This window comes from Limanda limanda, chromosome 7 (genome assembly GCF_963576545.1).
Source record: "Limanda limanda chromosome 7, fLimLim1.1, whole genome shotgun sequence".
NCBI lineage: Eukaryota > Metazoa > Chordata > Actinopteri > Pleuronectiformes > Pleuronectidae > Limanda > Limanda limanda.
The window spans coordinates 11,714,868-11,731,202 of NC_083642.1; the positions used below are offsets into that span (position 1 = coordinate 11,714,868).

A 16,335-nucleotide genomic window follows, 5' to 3' on the forward strand; every position below is an offset into this window, starting at 1 on the left:
CCTCAGGACCTGGACCCACGCAATAATGAAACATATGAAGTAGCATATTGGCACAAATGAGTGCACAGCGCCCCCTAGCGCTCAAACGTTCTTGTAACATGAACACGCATCTGTTCTTCCATCTCATTATCAGGCTTTAACTTAAATGTTAAAATTGTAATGAACGGGAGGATGGATGGATAAATTACTTTCCGTGACTGACTTTTAAGAGAGAAGCGTTCATTTTGTCCGTAACCACTGAGAGTGACACTGCTTCATGAAGAGATCTCTTAAAGGCCATTGTGATTCCAGCAGGAAAACTCTGCTACAGTGTTCATCTTTCATACATTTAAAAAAAAAAAAGGACTTGTAGATTTAATCTATTAATTATAATATGATTTGTTATATTCCAAAGTATGTTTGTTTGGATTTTTTAACTATAAGATTTCACAAACATGGAGGGAGGATCCATCATGTACATTCAGACTTTGGAAGTTTATTATTCATGTTTTCATATAGTAATAAAGCCCTGAACCTAATGTGCAATATAGATGTTAGAAAACAACTACAACCGCCACCTGGTGGTTGTATATGGTCACTAATGTGCAGAAAAGAGTTTTTGCAGAACATGATGATGCCACAGTGGAGTTCATCTTGGTCCTTTGACTACTGGAAAAACAAACAACGTTACACAAGTAAAAGAAAGTGAAAACAGAGTTTTATTTTCAAACTTTTCTTTAACTCTCACAGAATCACCACAAACCCTTTAAAACATTTCCCCTCACACACTTTCAAAATATAGGTTTTCAAACAATCTAGCACAAATCCCATTTTAAATGTTGCACATGTTAGTGAGGTGGAGACAACAAGCTGTGCAACTTACTGTAAGAACAATAAATAAAAGCATTGCAAAACATGCCCCAAGTATAAATATATTTGCAGTAAAATCAAATCAAATCTGCAAATAATCCCTCAAGTAAAAACAAACACGCAGTAAAAAACTCAGAAACAGTTTTTTTTGGTAAATTGTGACTTTTGAAGCTTGACATTAAAAAAACAAGCGTATATGAAAGTTGAATAACACACTGGCTGTATATGTTGTAAAAACACATTGACATGAAACACACTGTGTTGTTCATCTCCTGTTTAAGAGTAAAACATTTCCGACGCCCATGATTAATTGCCCATGATTCAAATACATGATATGCTGCTGCTTAGCACAGGGTATTACATTACATTACATTTCATTTAGCTGACGCTTTTATCCAAAGCGACTTACAATAAGTGCATTCAATCCCGAGGGTACAAACCCAGAACAACAAGAATCAAGAAAGTACAATGTCTTCAAAAATAAAGCAAAACTGCAAAGTGCCATTTAAGTGCTAATAGATTGTTTTTTTTTTTATTCTAGGTATAGTCGGATATTAAAACAAATCAACTTAAATACTCGACACTTGTAGCCCGAGGTTAGTCCAAAATAAATCCCTGAATCCGACGAGACAACAAAAGCTAAGTTGTGCATATAATATTGAGGAAGGGTCAATTTAAAAAAACAAACCTGAGGATAGTCCCTGAGCTTCTTTTCTCCATTTATTTTTGCTTGTATTAAACTGCTGTTTCCAGCTTCAATAAACAGCCTCACCTCTTGGAGAAATATAATGTTGACTCAACACTTTTCACCTACTGAAAGTGCTAGAGGGGTATTCGCTCTCCTCCTCTTATTTTAAAGTCTTCTAAAGGCCCTCACCAGCGTTCTCACTGGAGCCTCCATCGTCAGGTTGCACAGGGATCAGCTCCGGCGCTGTGATGTCTGCGTCCTGTGTGTAAATAAAATATCAGACATTGATATTAATATTGACCGTTAAGTGTGTACACTGTCCTTAATGACACAGGGGTCTGTGACAAAACTCTTCTTTAGCAGCTAGATAATGAAGTTGGACTAGAGGAAGGTGATCTCTGGACCCAGGTTTTTTAAAGAGGTACATAGGATAAACACTAATTTTAAATATAACATTTCTTGCCGTAGTTTTTCTTCTTTCAGTTCCTCTGCCCCTCATTCCGTTCATTTCAGTTTTCCTGACTGTATTGTTATTGGTTGTGTCGAGTCCATGCCTCATTAGGACATATGTTGGCTCCCCGCTGTGCTTTGGTATAAATGCTGTAAAACTGCAGCGTTCTTTTTTAGTGAGATACTTCTATGTTAAAACTAATTCCGCTGTGTAATCTTAGGAGTGGTAATCATGTGGTGATAATCAATACTGATATCTCGTTATTACCGAAACACTAATTGGAATTTAAAAGGTGCCCTGCCTGTCTACAAAGCAGATTTCCATACCTGAGTTGTTTGGCCACTAGGGGGCAGTGGGAACAAGCTGTGAACCCGACACAGACTCATCCTCTCTGTTACTTCAGGTCTGAGCCCAACTCTTCCCACTGCTGAGGTGACATCCTCAGGCCAAGACAAGAGAGAGACAGAATCGCAGGGCACCTACTGTGTGCTACCTCATGAAGAGGAGAACCTTTCCTCTGCAGTGGGCATCACTGTGTAACACTTCAAGTCTTTGGTGCATCACTCAGGCAGGAGGCCGTTAATTTGAAGGCAAAATGTTAGCAAACGTTCAAAGAAGTTGTAAATGTATATAAATAGCTTGAATATCTTACGTAAAATAAACCTTGAATCAAGAACGACACACTGCCAGCCCCACTTATAATGTCCTCTCTGTCCTAATTGTTGGTTTGGGCGCTGGAGTTGTGAATGTGTTGGATTGAGACCAGGTCACAGTCTGAGCTACTTTGACGAGGGGAGGATCGTGATGGTGAACCAGTGATGGGTTCTCAAGGTGGGCGCAGGAGGTTGAACACCATTAAATGCGGAAACATATAATGCTGACTATGACAGAAACTTGTCTGTTATTCAGCAGGATAATGCAAAAAGTGCACAACTGATTTCAAGGATATTTTGTTGAGGGGTTGGGCATCAACCAGGGAAAAGTCTACTGAATTTGAGTGTGGATTCAGATTAGGGGGAGGCTCCAGAAAAAAATGTAAGCGACTGATATTTATGATTGTATATATGATTGTGTATGATCTGGTGCAGAACCAAATAGAAATCTGGATCTTGTGAATGCATGTGTTTATTTATGTGGTTTAATTAGAGGACTGTTGGTGCTGGACAGAAGTATGTGCACTTTTCTTAGTACCATTCAAGATCCCTTTTTTTTCCATTCTCAAAAGTCTCTCCAGTTTGAGGCAAAGGCCCTTCAGGGTGTGTACCCATCCAATGTTTATCAACCAACAGTGACACTGCAAATAAATACACAATTCTTTACACTGGAGAAGATAAATCTTACCGTAGGCTTTGAGAAACCTTTGTTTATGCACCACTGAACAAAATGCTTCTTGGCGGCCTCCACAGTCTTTCCATCCCTCTTCTTGCAGTAGACCCGGATCACCTGCTCATCAAACACTGCTGGAAGCATTTTTGACACCTGACAAGAATTACAAGAGTTTATGTTGAGCTGTAAATTCAAAGTAGAGGAAGTGACATATTCAATCTTTGTGTTTATAAATATGAGACAAGAGAAACAATCAGCTCTGTAAATGCGAAGCCAACTCATGCAAACAAAGATAAAGATGTGTGACCTGGTCCTCGCGTATCTGGAAGGCTTTAGTTAGGACGGTTTTGCAAAAGAATCGCACATTGTTGATGGGATTCTTCTTCTTCATCCCATAGTTCAGATCAATGACCTAAAAGGAGAGGTTTTGTGCATGAGGGCCACGAATCAACAAAACTAAAATTCACATTCTTTCTTTCTTTTGGAGCAAATGAAATGTATGAGATAAAAAGTAGTTGGACTAGAAACTCACATCAACTACAAAGTCGTCTGGCTGCAGGTTGACATCCTGGACATCCTGGACATCCGGGATATCCTGGACATCCGGGACATCCGGGACATCCGGGACATCCGGGACATCCGCAACATCCGCGACATCCTGGACATTCGGGACATCCTGGACATCCGGGACATCCTGGACATCCTGGACATCCTGGACATTCGGGACATCCTGGACATCCGGGATATCCTGGACATCCGGGACATCCGGGACATCCGGGACATCCGGGACATCCGCAACATCCGCGACATCCTGGACATTCGGGACATCCTGGACATCCGGGACATCCTGGACATCCTGGACATCCTGGACATCCTGGACATTCGGGACATCCTGGACATCCGGGACATCCTGAACACTGAAATCGGCCAATTCTTTTTTCCAGCCTTTAATCGCATCCTGACAGATGTTAAGTGGATCAAGTATTAATATGGAAAGACATACAACACTGTAACACAGAATGATATACGAGGATACATATACAACCACATATGGTTAGATTTCTTAGTTGAAATCACAATGTACTTTCCAACATGCAATAACAAAAATGTATTGATTAATAATATCTTAGGCACAAACTGGTTTCATTTCATTTATAAGGAAGCTAATTGGCTACATCAAAGCAGCAGCTTTTTTTTGACAATTGCTAAATCATTAAATATTTGCTTTTTAAAACTCCTCATAAACAAGGTTTTGATATTTTCTTTGAATTGTTCTGTTGGGAATTTAATGTCTTTGCGTTTAGTTTTGTTGATCAACAAATCAAATCATAACTGGATACAAAGATGGATGACATGACTGTTCCTCAAAAGTGAAGCCAAAGTGGGTGGATATCATATCACTGCAGAAGCAGCCAGTTGAACCCTACTTGAACAACATGGATAAAGTTATCAATATTACTTCTAATTTGTAAAAACTCAAAGTCAACCGCCAAATTAGTTCCACAAGAAGAACACAAACACACACCGGGGTGACATCCAGTTTTTTTCCTGGATTGGTTCGGCCCAGACACTTGTAGAGGCGTCGACAGACGATGTCTTGGAGAATCTGCTGTGGTTCCTTCAGCTTCTTGGAGGACGAGAAGAGTATTCGTTCAAACACATGATCTAAGGGACAGAACGGAAATCAGTGAATTAGAAACATTCATGTACATTAGTCTGAATGCATTTAAAACAAGGGTTGAAGCAGATAAAGTACGATGATTTAAGACTGATACAAACCACTGTCAGGGGAGTACATCCAAATAATAATATGTGTTAAGCGGTGCTGTTATACCCTATCCTATACTTAATGCAGTTTGTGCAGACTGTGAGCATTTGTTTCTTTAATAGTGAAAATCACTATGATCCGTCATTGTGCTGTTTGTGCAGCCCGACTGATTTGGATTTTTGGGGTTGGATGGTGAAACTGGGATGAAAAAACATTCCAAAACCGATGTATCGGCCGATATATATACTAGAAAGAAAAGGTGCCAATATTTCCCAAAATATAGGTTATCAAACCCTCATGACAAATTAATGTAATTGAGACTTGATATTTAACAGATTAAACATAAACTTTATGACTTTAAATAAAAAAGAAAACAAGTACAATGAAATACATAGAACTTGAAGTAAATTTAAAATGTAAACATTTATTTTTTCTGCACTGGTTATTCTATGAAATCAACGTTCAAATTGTTTTTTTATTTTAATCTGTCATCTCTTCTTCATTGTAAATATATATTAACAAAATGTATTGATCATTGTAAACATCAATAATAATAATAATAAGCATTATAATAATAACAATAACCATTTGCTATGGCAAACTACATATCGCCACCATTTTCAAGAACCAATGGTTTTCAGTATAATTCCTTCTGTAAAATAAAGGTTTTCATATCGGCAAACATAAACAAGGATACTCATATGTCTGTTAAAGGCTCATATTGGCAGATTATCGGCAAACTGATAAATCGGTCGGGCTCTGGCTATTTAACTTCCAGCCTGATGAGGGCCCACATCAGTTGCACAAAAGAAACCATGGTTTCCAACCAGCAAACAGTGGGACGCAGAATAATTACCATGAGATGCAGTGATAACAGACACAATGGGTTTAAGAGATGGCACACAGAGGTATCCACGGACCTGTCAGTTTGGTGTAGGCCTCCATGTCGTCTATGGCCGTGGAGAGAGTGAACTCCTTCCCTTTTGAGCCTTTAAACTTGATGTGTGGATCTGCTTTTACAAAGGCCTCAGCGATCCTAAAGAAACACCCGACGCATTATCACCTTTCAGAACGACCACAGGACAAAGCAAACAAGCTACGTCCAAGCATTGAGCTACTCACATGATCTCTATGATGTTGCAAACTCTGTGCTGGTAGGCACTTCTGTGGAGAGAGTTCCTTGTGTGGAACATGTCATACAGATTGTCCACCTGCTGTTTAAAGAATCACTTGTGTTTAGTCACAGTTTAAACGTTTAACTTAGACGTTTTTTAAAAAGCTGATCAGAAGGAAAACGTAAGAGAGTTGTTACTTTGTTTCTGGTACAGATTTGCTTCTGCCCGTCCACCTCACACACCCTGGCGAACATAAGGAAGCGCTGATGATCAAAGTTGTTCTTGATGCCCAGGTGGTAGCAGTCCCTAAGAGGAGAACCATGTGAACAGATGGGCCATTACCCTCACAAGGATTTTGGAAACCCTTATTAAAACAAACTAACAAGTCAATAATACTCACCTCGCAAAGTAGTCCCACTTATCCACATCAATGCCAGTTCTTTTGTTGGCCACAATATCATAGAGAAAGGACATGTCCTTTGGGCGGCCTTTGTAAGGCCACTAAGTCAGAAAACAGAGACATGAGATTCTGATATATTAGGCAAGTATCTTTAAGGATTCAAAATAATTTTAACTCTGGTTTCCAGAGGCAAGTCATTATACAGTGCCGAGAACTAATGTGGCATTCATAGCATCTGCTGCATACACACTAATAATCTGTAGCTTGCACTGTTAATGTGCCAATGGATTAGTCCATATGCAGGTCAGGTCAAATTATTACTCTTAACCGAGTGTGAGGAACATTAAGTTGCACATCAGTCACTGGTTTTTGTAGCTTTTAGAAAGTGAAGGTTTATTCTGCACATTTCTGCCCATGCCTCCACCACAATGGAACTGAAATTCAGTGCAAGTCAGACCCCTAGAATGAATTACAACTGAAGACACTGAAAAATATAATGTGAGGAATCTCTGTCTGTGCTTCTGTCCGTATGAACGTGATTTACAGATCTCAAAAACAGTTCAGCGAATCGAGTCGCAAATTTGGTGCAATTTCTGCGCTTGAACTGTTCGAAAATGAAAAAAACTTTGATTGAAGTAGTTCAGAGGCACGGATTCAGGGCTGTATATCTGAGCCTACCCTTCAGCTGCTGCCTGGACCCATTTTACAGGAACTAAATTCAATCCGTAGTTCTATTCGTCAAAATGCAGTTTTAGTTCCAGAGTTCCTCAAAAGGTTCTTGGTTCCTTTGGAAAAGTTCCTGCAGTAGAACAATACGACTAAAATACTTATATAAGCATCAACTGATCTCATATAGGCAGAACTAGAAGTTACCCCCTTAGCTTTAGGGTCCGATGGTCCAGCAATCAGCTCCTTGATGAACACCAGGTCCTCAGGCAGCACCAGGCGATCCGGCTCCACCATCTCTTCCTTCAACATGTTGTTCTCAACCAGGTGATCAAACATGTCCAAAGAGGCCTTCTCGTGCTGAAACACACACAGAATAATTTATTAATATTATATAGTAATAGTAATTTATGGAAACTTACACAGTCACAACTTGAAAATTAAAGCAAACAGAAAGAGCTTATCTTAAAATATGACTCCTGCAAAAACGAATGCTTATCAGTCACGTTTGCCAGACGGCAGGTCTGTGGTCATAACTTTAATAATGACTGTGTGTTTTTTTAAGCTCTTAGTGTCTCTTATCAGTGACGCTTATCATTACCAACATTGCAACCACTACCTTAGACCTGAGCTGTCCTGCTGAGAGGCCAGGTGACACTGACTGCTTTGAGCAGCAGCTTTGTTTTTACAGTTATTTTAACCGCTAATAGAAAAGCTCCCTTGCATCCCGATGTTGTTTATTGCTTACGCAGGGGTGCCCACACTTTATAGGCTTGTGAGCTACTCTTGAAATTACCAGCTCAACTAGATCTACCCCCCCCCTCCCCCCCCCCGGCGCACGTACCCCCTCTTTTTTCGCGCCAGGAAACACACTAAAAAATGATTTTAAACGATATTGATAACATATTTTATATTTTAAATGATATAAATGATTAAATATACATCCCATAGTTTGTATTCCCCTTCTGTTGTCCTGGAGATTTAATTTGACCAATCACATTATTAAATGTCCCCCTCTGCCCAGCCACAAGCAGTCATATAGATAAAAAGAGGGGGGGCCTACGTATTCTCCACATAGGTTTGAGTGGAGAATACGTAATTTACCCTCCACACCCGACATAGTGAACAGCGGAGAAGTTCTTGAAGATGGATGATATTAAATTAATAATTTAGGTGGAGAGGTACAGTGAGTTGTATGATCCTCAGCACATATAAGACAAAGAAGACACATGTGTCAGGATCTGGCACTTTAGTGCATGTTTAAGTTTAATTGTAAAAGTGTTTTCTGTCCTAGTAATTCTCTGTTGTGTGTGTTCTAATTGTTTGCACACCCTGTTTCTGTTTCCTGTTTTATTTTGTAGTCTCTGTTCCTTGTGTGTTGTTTCCGTCTTCACTTCCTGTCTGTGATTGTCATCCCTGCCCTCATGTGTTTCACCTGTGTTCAATTGCCCCTGCCTTCCCTGTGTATTTAAGCCTCTGTCTTCCCTTTGTCCTCTGTCGGGTTGTCTGTTTTTCCTGCTGTTTTTCCTGCGGTGTTTGTGGGTCCTGTTTTTCCCTTCCTGCGTTCCTGATCTCCTGAGCCTCGTGTAAGCTTCCTTTTGTTTTGTTTGTTACCTGTTAGTGTTAGTGTTAATGTTTTGTTTGTTTGTTTAAAGTACTTATTTAATTAAATTACCCTTTCATTTGAAATCTCTGCATCTGGGTCCATCTCTCCATCCAAACCGTGACAACATGTTGGGCTGTGTTGTAGTTAATGTTGGAGCAACAAGTAAGTATATGCTTGAAAAAAATGATTAAATGCCGTTTTTACTGCAGGCTGACAACAGCAAAAGTATGTGATATTATTAGCGCGGCGCTTCAGCATCCGGTGTGAACCATAGATATCATATATAAAGGCTAGATGTCTTGTACGACGGAGCAGGACGTCACCACATGGCGGCCATCTTGCTCCGGGCAACTCGCTCACACATAACATTGTGTTGGTAGTGGTAAATAACCATAACTTGCTCAATTTTCAACCGATTTTTAAACTATTTGGTTTGTTATAAACGTCAGAGATGTAGATATGACACTGCATACTTATGAATAATTATGGTATTTTCTTTCAAATATAAAAATGAATAAGTTATGCAGTGTCATATCTACATCTCTGACGTTTATAACAAACCAAACCGTTTAAAAATCGGTTGAAAATTGAGCAAGTTATTGTTATTTACCATTACCAACACAATGTTATGTGTGAGCGAGATGCCCGTAGCAAGATGGCCGCCATGTGTGGACGTTCATCTCCGTTGGCCGGCAACGCAGACGAGACATCTAGCCTTTATATATGATATCTATGGTGTGAACAGCCAAGCGCCGGCGCTCTAGGGATTAGCGCGGCGCTTCGGCGTCGCTTCGGCATCGCTTCCGTGTCCGGTTTGAACACAGCGTGACGACTAGTCCGCCCCGGTTGTCGTTCACAACATCGTCCAGGGCGGGGGATGTGGCGGCAGCGGCAGGGGCGGCGGCGGCAAAAAAAGAAAAGTGGGTATTGTCATTAGCTGCTTTCCGACATTCCCTGAACTCTGGAGGAAGTGTACGTGTGAACGCAAATGTCAGAGAGAAAGCTTCCAGAGTTTCTGCGCCTGGCTCCTAAGGATTGGTTGTTGGTGTGAACGTGTCCGAGCAGAGACTCTCCCACTGGGTGGTTCATATGTGAAAGGCAAAGGGAAAATGGCTTATGTGACCTTGTATCTCCTTGAACTAATCCTATGGCCGAGAAAGGATGAGAACAGGATAACATTTTCTTACCTTCCATTTTGGACGTTTTACTTGAATGAAGGTCTGAAACATATGGGAAAATGGCCCATGTCCTGACAGCAATAATAAAAACATGAAAAAGATGATTAGGCTGCATGCGATCTTTGCACTAAGATACCTGGGTTCTACTCCCATCTGGATAATAGAGGATAATAAACATACTTTCACTTCCATTCTTACTCGTGCACACATCCACGATGCGCTTACTCACCCAGGTCATGGCAGAGCCCAGCGATCTGCACGCAGAGGATGTCTCTGGGAGTGATGTTGAGTTCTGGCTGCCTGTCATGCAGAGCCTTTAGAAGTTGTCCTGCCAAGTGACCAACCCTGTTCCCACACACAACAAAACATTTCATACAAGACAACACAGGGAAAATACCACAAACATTGTGGAATACATGTGTTTACTCTGTTTGTTGTTTGTTTTGTTAGATTTTCAGCATTATTTTGCAAAAACAATTGACTGGATTTCTAAGAAACTCGTAGGGAGAACAATACACGGGGACAAAGAGGCGGATACAGGACTTTTTTTTTATCCATTTAACATTTTTTGGGAATAATTAACGAATCTTAATTTAATGAAGGAAACCAGACACATTGATCATTTGACACTGTCTCTAACCAAGGACACACCCGATGCTGTGTTCGAAGCGGTTGTGGGACGCTCCGGGGAAGACAAAGTAGGCCCCTCCCAGCTGCTTGATGTTTCGCAGTCTCTGGAATTGAGGTGTGTCAATGATTCTGATGAGAAGTGGGTGCAACTCCAAATGCCCGTGGATGGGATCATTAAAGACCTGGCAGGAGACAAGACAACAAAAGAAAGACTTACTCCATCACTCCTAATCGCAGCATTAGTGTGCCCAATTTAAACTATCTGTAATAAAGTTAAGGGCTAAACTGTAAAATGTCTAATCTCAATTAAAGTTCTCTTTTACAAGTGTTTTATAACCACATCTTTGGGATCATTGCCATTTAACAAAAATATAATGATAGGCATGCAGAATGCACAAGAATGTAGAAGCATACAGTGATAATGCCATTATCACTGAGTGTTTTTATTTCTCTGTTAAATTCTCTTGTCTACCTCATTCTGACTTGTCTGCTACTGTAACATGGGACCAATGATTGTTTGCACAACCTCATTAACAACACCATAACATGTGATGTAACTGAATCCACAGAACTCTAGACTGCGCCTCACCGAACTGTCTTCATGCTCTCTTCTTACAAAGCCAGTTTGGTTTCTAGTGGAATTTTGTAGATATAAATGATTAAAAATGTATCTACAACTTTAGCTGTAAAAACTAAATTTAAGATCCTGAAAACCCTTAAAAAGTACAATTGTCTGTTTTACCATTTAAAAGCTCAAGTTGATACTGCAGATACGTGTCATTCCCATCTTACTAATCCATAAAGAACATTTCACACGTACAATCCATTTCTCACAAAGCAAGTTTGGATTCTATTATTTTCCCATTGGATGTGAAACTGGACGAGCCCTCAATTTGACATGAGTACATTTTAATTTTTGGGTTAACTGTCCCTTTCTAGATAGAGAGAGAGAGAGAGAGAGACTCTGTTACCTTGCTTTGCTCTGCCTCTTTCTTCCACATCTTCCTGGTACTGTGAAGAAGAGGATGAGGAGAGGATGAGGAGAGAATGAGGAGGTTGTGACTCAAGGAAACTCGAAACTTACTTTACTCCAATCCCCGCATCATCGAGTAACTTCAGGCCCACACCAGTTAGTTTTTGCTCTGGAAGATGAAGCAGACACATGATGAGCTGTCGGATTCAAGTCACATGTGATAAACAAGCGGCTCAACAACATGCAACCACACATCACCGACACCAGCACCGACCTCTGAACACTTTCTCCCACTCCAGCAGACCCTCTCCCCGCAGGTACCGACACGATTTCTCCATACTCCATCCCGTGTAGTCCTCCTCCTCCTCCGACGGTCGTTTCCGGTTCGCCATGCAGAAGAAGCTCGTTCGGGTTGATACGGGAACGGGAAGCTGCAGTTTTACAGCCGGTGATGTTGAACCTCACGCCGCCTGACACAGCTGATCACGCACAGAAGACTTTGGTTTAGTTATTTGACATGCTGCGTCAAGGTGAACCGAAACACCACCAGCACTTCCCGTCCAGGATTTCAAAATGAAAGTCCACTGAAACCTCGTTCCCGAAACCCTGCGACTGAATGAAACCAGAGTTTGCGTCTGTCCATCAGCTGAAAGTTTGAGATACAATGAATCACCCTCAACTTATACTCACAGACTTTAGGTCAGCTCCTAGAGGGCGGGACTAGATTCAGTTGAGCGAGGGAAACCGGAGCGGCGACTTCGACTTTTGGAATCTATGATAGGCCTATCAAGATCCCATGAGCAATCCTGAGCCAGACTCAGCAACTGGTTTCCAGCAGGTTCCTTTGCAGCAGCACATAGAGAACGGTCATGTTACGATGATTAAAAACATTGACACACAAAGGAGGAGAGTTAGGTGAAGTCAGTAGAATGGTGAATAAGAGTGTCCTTCACATAGTGTTAAAAATACATATTGGTAATGTCTGTGTGCACAATGATAATTCAAGGTAATACCAATTAATTAACTTGTGCATATTTCGATAAAAAACACAGGAAGTCTTGTTTGCACAATGATAAACTTGTGCATGAAAGTAAATTCAAATTAATACCAGTTAATAAACTTCTGCATATTTAGATTAAAAAACCCATGAAGTCCTTTCAAACAACTCCATGGTAATCAAGCACCTTCTAAAACAACAATTGGACACAATGACTCAAAACACTTCTGAGTTATGAGAGATCAGTGTGGTCAGTCAAGTTTTTCTACATTTCAACTTCCCAGAAACGAGGTCAAGAAACACAGTCATAATGATGATGAGCTCAAGATAATTCCCTGACGTCTTTCACACTCCCTTGCTTTGTGCTTTACAATCCTGAAGAGCAGGTTTAAATTGTTTCTTTGAGCTCTATAACCACCAATTATCAATAATAATTTCCTCTGTACACACTGTCTGTACTGTAACGAGTGGAACTTTGTATCTAGAGTAAGAGCAGGGTCAAAAAAAAAAAGAGCAGATGATTAAATTCCCTTTTTTTATGAATAAAGTGGAAATGTCAACAATAAAGTCAAACTAAACTGGTGCAACTCCACATGCCCGTGGATGGGATCATTAAAGACCTGGCAGGAGACAAGAAAACAAAAGAAAGACTTACTCCATCACTCCTACTCGCAGCATTAGTGTGCCAAATTGAAACTCTGTAATAAAGTTAAGGGCTAAACTGTAAAATGTTTAATCTCAATTATAGTTCTCTTTCAAGAAGGGTTTGATAACCACATCTTTGGGATCATTACCAATTTAAAAAATATAATGATAGGCATTACAGTGATAATTGTAAAGATAATTCCCTGGCGTCTTTCACACTCCCTTGCTTTGTGCTTTAGAATCCTGAAGGGCAGGTCTAAATTGTTTCTTTGAGCTCTATGATCATGTTCCTATATCTAACCCCATCACCACCAATTATCAATAATTTCTTCTGTACACACTGTCTGTACTGTGACGAGTGGAACTTTGTATGAAGAATAAGAGCAGGGTCAGGCATTAGGGGAAAAAAGAGAGCGGATGAGTAAATCCATTTTTTTACGAATGAATTGGAAATGTCAATAATAAAGTCCAACTAAACTGGAGCAAGATTGTTTTGTGGGTTATTTGGTGGAATTAAATCAAGATGTCAAGAACAAAATGTAGATATTGAGAATAAAATCTTAATGTTGAGAATAAAGTCAAACTAAGTCAGAAGAAAATATATTTGTGTTTGGTGAATAAAGATGAAATGTCGAGCGACTGACAGGGCGCCATCTTTCCAAGCTTATGTGGTTTCTCCCTTCAAATTCTTACAGGTATTTTGTAATTGGCTGTCGTAGCTACTAACATTATTCTTTTTTATATAGTCTTAAAGGTTTAAAAACACTAACTCTTAAAGCTACTTCAGCTACTTACGGGACTTCGGGCCACCTACATCAAATGACCACAAGGTGGCACTATTTCTCAATTCTTTATTGTTGCCTCTGCAGTAAGTGACTTTTTGAAGCAGGTGCTGTGTTGCACCATGTGCTCAAACAAGTACTGATTTATCTTTTCATGCTAAAAGATGAAAAGTCCAAATTCCTAGATCAACAAACACAGAACCTGAGCCGACAGAGTCCACATAAATTGCAGCTCGTTCAAAACATGGCGGGCAGACTCATCAAATCAAATCTGGTAAGAGAGAACATAGAAGTCTGTTTTTAACTTCTCATCATTCGCTTCCATTTATTTTTTGTATTCATTTTAAGATATTTTTTTCGCTCTAGTATACCACCAAATACATTTTGGATCTTTTGTCTCCATATGTGCCGGGTCATAATCATTTGAGATTGTTTTATTTGATCTTTTTCAATTGTAATATTTTTTATTTCTGTATCTATTGCTGCGAGGTCTTAAAATTGGTTTTCAACAGTATCCTATTATTTGCCTTCAGTTTTTAACTTGCAAGCCGCCTTATAACTCTGTTTTGAAAGTTGCTATATAAGGTTTATAATTATTGGAAATGGTTCAGTTGTTAAAGCTGTAAAATAAATTATTTTTTAACAATCTGTTTTGCAAATATTTGTTTTAAAATTGTTTCTCTTATTGTCTTTGACCACTTTAAATTCAGTGATTCATAGCCACAGCATGTGGGAAATTAAGGATTTTTCCATTTTAATGCTGCTATTCTCTTACAGCCTGAGCCCCAGTAAGAAGGTGTTGTGCAATAATGCATTAAACGTGATACCATAAAATGGTGTGCCTTTCGACATTCAATAAATTTGGTTATCAAAATAAAATAAACAGTATTTGTTTAGCCTAGTATGATTATTAAGAACAGTTGTGTTACCTGTCCATGGAAAGGGAAAAGAGGTTGCTGTGCAGTTCGCAGTTCTGTGAAATCGTCTTGCTGGTTGTGTGGCTAATGCCTTCATGGTTCTGTTGGTCAGTTGCTCTATGAAGTTCTCCTGCAGGACATCGCGTCACTTCTAGGAGGTTGGTAGAGCTTGGATTGCTCCAGTTAATAAACTTCTGCATATTTAGATTAAAAAACCCATGAAGTCCTTTCAAACAACTCCATGGTAATCAAGCACCTTCTAAAACAACAATTGGACACAATGACTCAAAACACTTCTGAGTTATGAGAGATCAGTGTGGTCAGTCAAGTTTTTCTACATTTCAACTTCCCAGAAACGAGGTCAAGAAACACAGTCATAATGATGATGAGCTCAAGATAATTCCCTGACGTCTTTCACACTCCCTTGCTTTGTGCTTTACAATCCTGAAGAGCAGGTTTAAATTGTTTCTTTGAGCTCTATAACCACCAATTATCAATAATAATTTCCTCTGTACACACTGTCTGTACTGTAACGAGTGGAACTTTGTATCTAGAGTAAGAGCAGGGTCAAAAAAAAAAAGAGCAGATGATTAAATTCCCTTTTTTTATGAATAAAGTGGAAATGTCAACAATAAAGTCAAACTAAACTGGTGCAACTCCACATGCCCGTGGATGGGATCATTAAAGACCTGGCAGGAGACAAGAAAACAAAAGAAAGACTTACTCCATCACTCCTACTCGCAGCATTAGTGTGCCAAATTGAAACTCTGTAATAAAGTTAAGGGCTAAACTGTAAAATGTTTAATCTCAATTATAGTTCTCTTTCAAGAAGGGTTTGATAACCACATCTTTGGGATCATTACCAATTTAAAAAATATAATGATAGGCATTACAGTGATAATTGTAAAGATAATTCCCTGGCGTCTTTCACACTCCCTTGCTTTGTGCTTTAGAATCCTGAAGGGCAGGTCTAAATTGTTTCTTTATGAGCTCTATGATCATGTTCCTATATCTAACCCCATCACCACCAATTATCAATAATTTCTTCTGTACACACTGTCTGTACTGTGACGAGTGGAACTTTGTATGAAGAATAAGAGCAGGGTCAGGCATTAGGGGAAAAAAGAGAGCGGATGAGTAAATCCATTTTTTTACGAATGAATTGGAAATGTCAATAATAAAGTCCAACTAAACTGGAGCAAGATTGTTTTGTGGGTTATTTGGTGGAATTAAATCAAGATGTCAAGAACAAAATGTAGATATTGAGAATAAAATCTTAATGTTGAGAATAAAGTCAAACTAAGTCAGAAGAAAATATATTTGTGTTTGGTGAATAAAGATGAA

The 16,335-nt window shown here is 39.5% G+C and overlaps 1 protein-coding gene across 1 annotated transcript; it reads right to left on the reverse strand.

Moving 5' to 3' along the window:
* Positions 1-1,631: 1,631 nt before the first annotated feature.
* Positions 1,632-12,169, reverse strand: LOC133005336 (deoxynucleoside triphosphate triphosphohydrolase SAMHD1-like). The gene is given in 15 exon segments (XM_061074991.1): positions 1,632-1,796; positions 3,330-3,467; positions 3,622-3,726; positions 3,847-3,891; positions 4,222-4,272; positions 4,840-4,979; positions 6,003-6,118; positions 6,205-6,296; positions 6,395-6,503; positions 6,598-6,698; positions 7,471-7,623; positions 10,057-10,118; positions 10,277-10,392; positions 10,699-10,859; positions 12,149-12,169. Coding segments are annotated over 15 exon segments (1,494 nt in total). The 3' UTR covers positions 1,632-1,712.
* Positions 12,170-16,335: the final 4,166 nt, after the last annotated feature.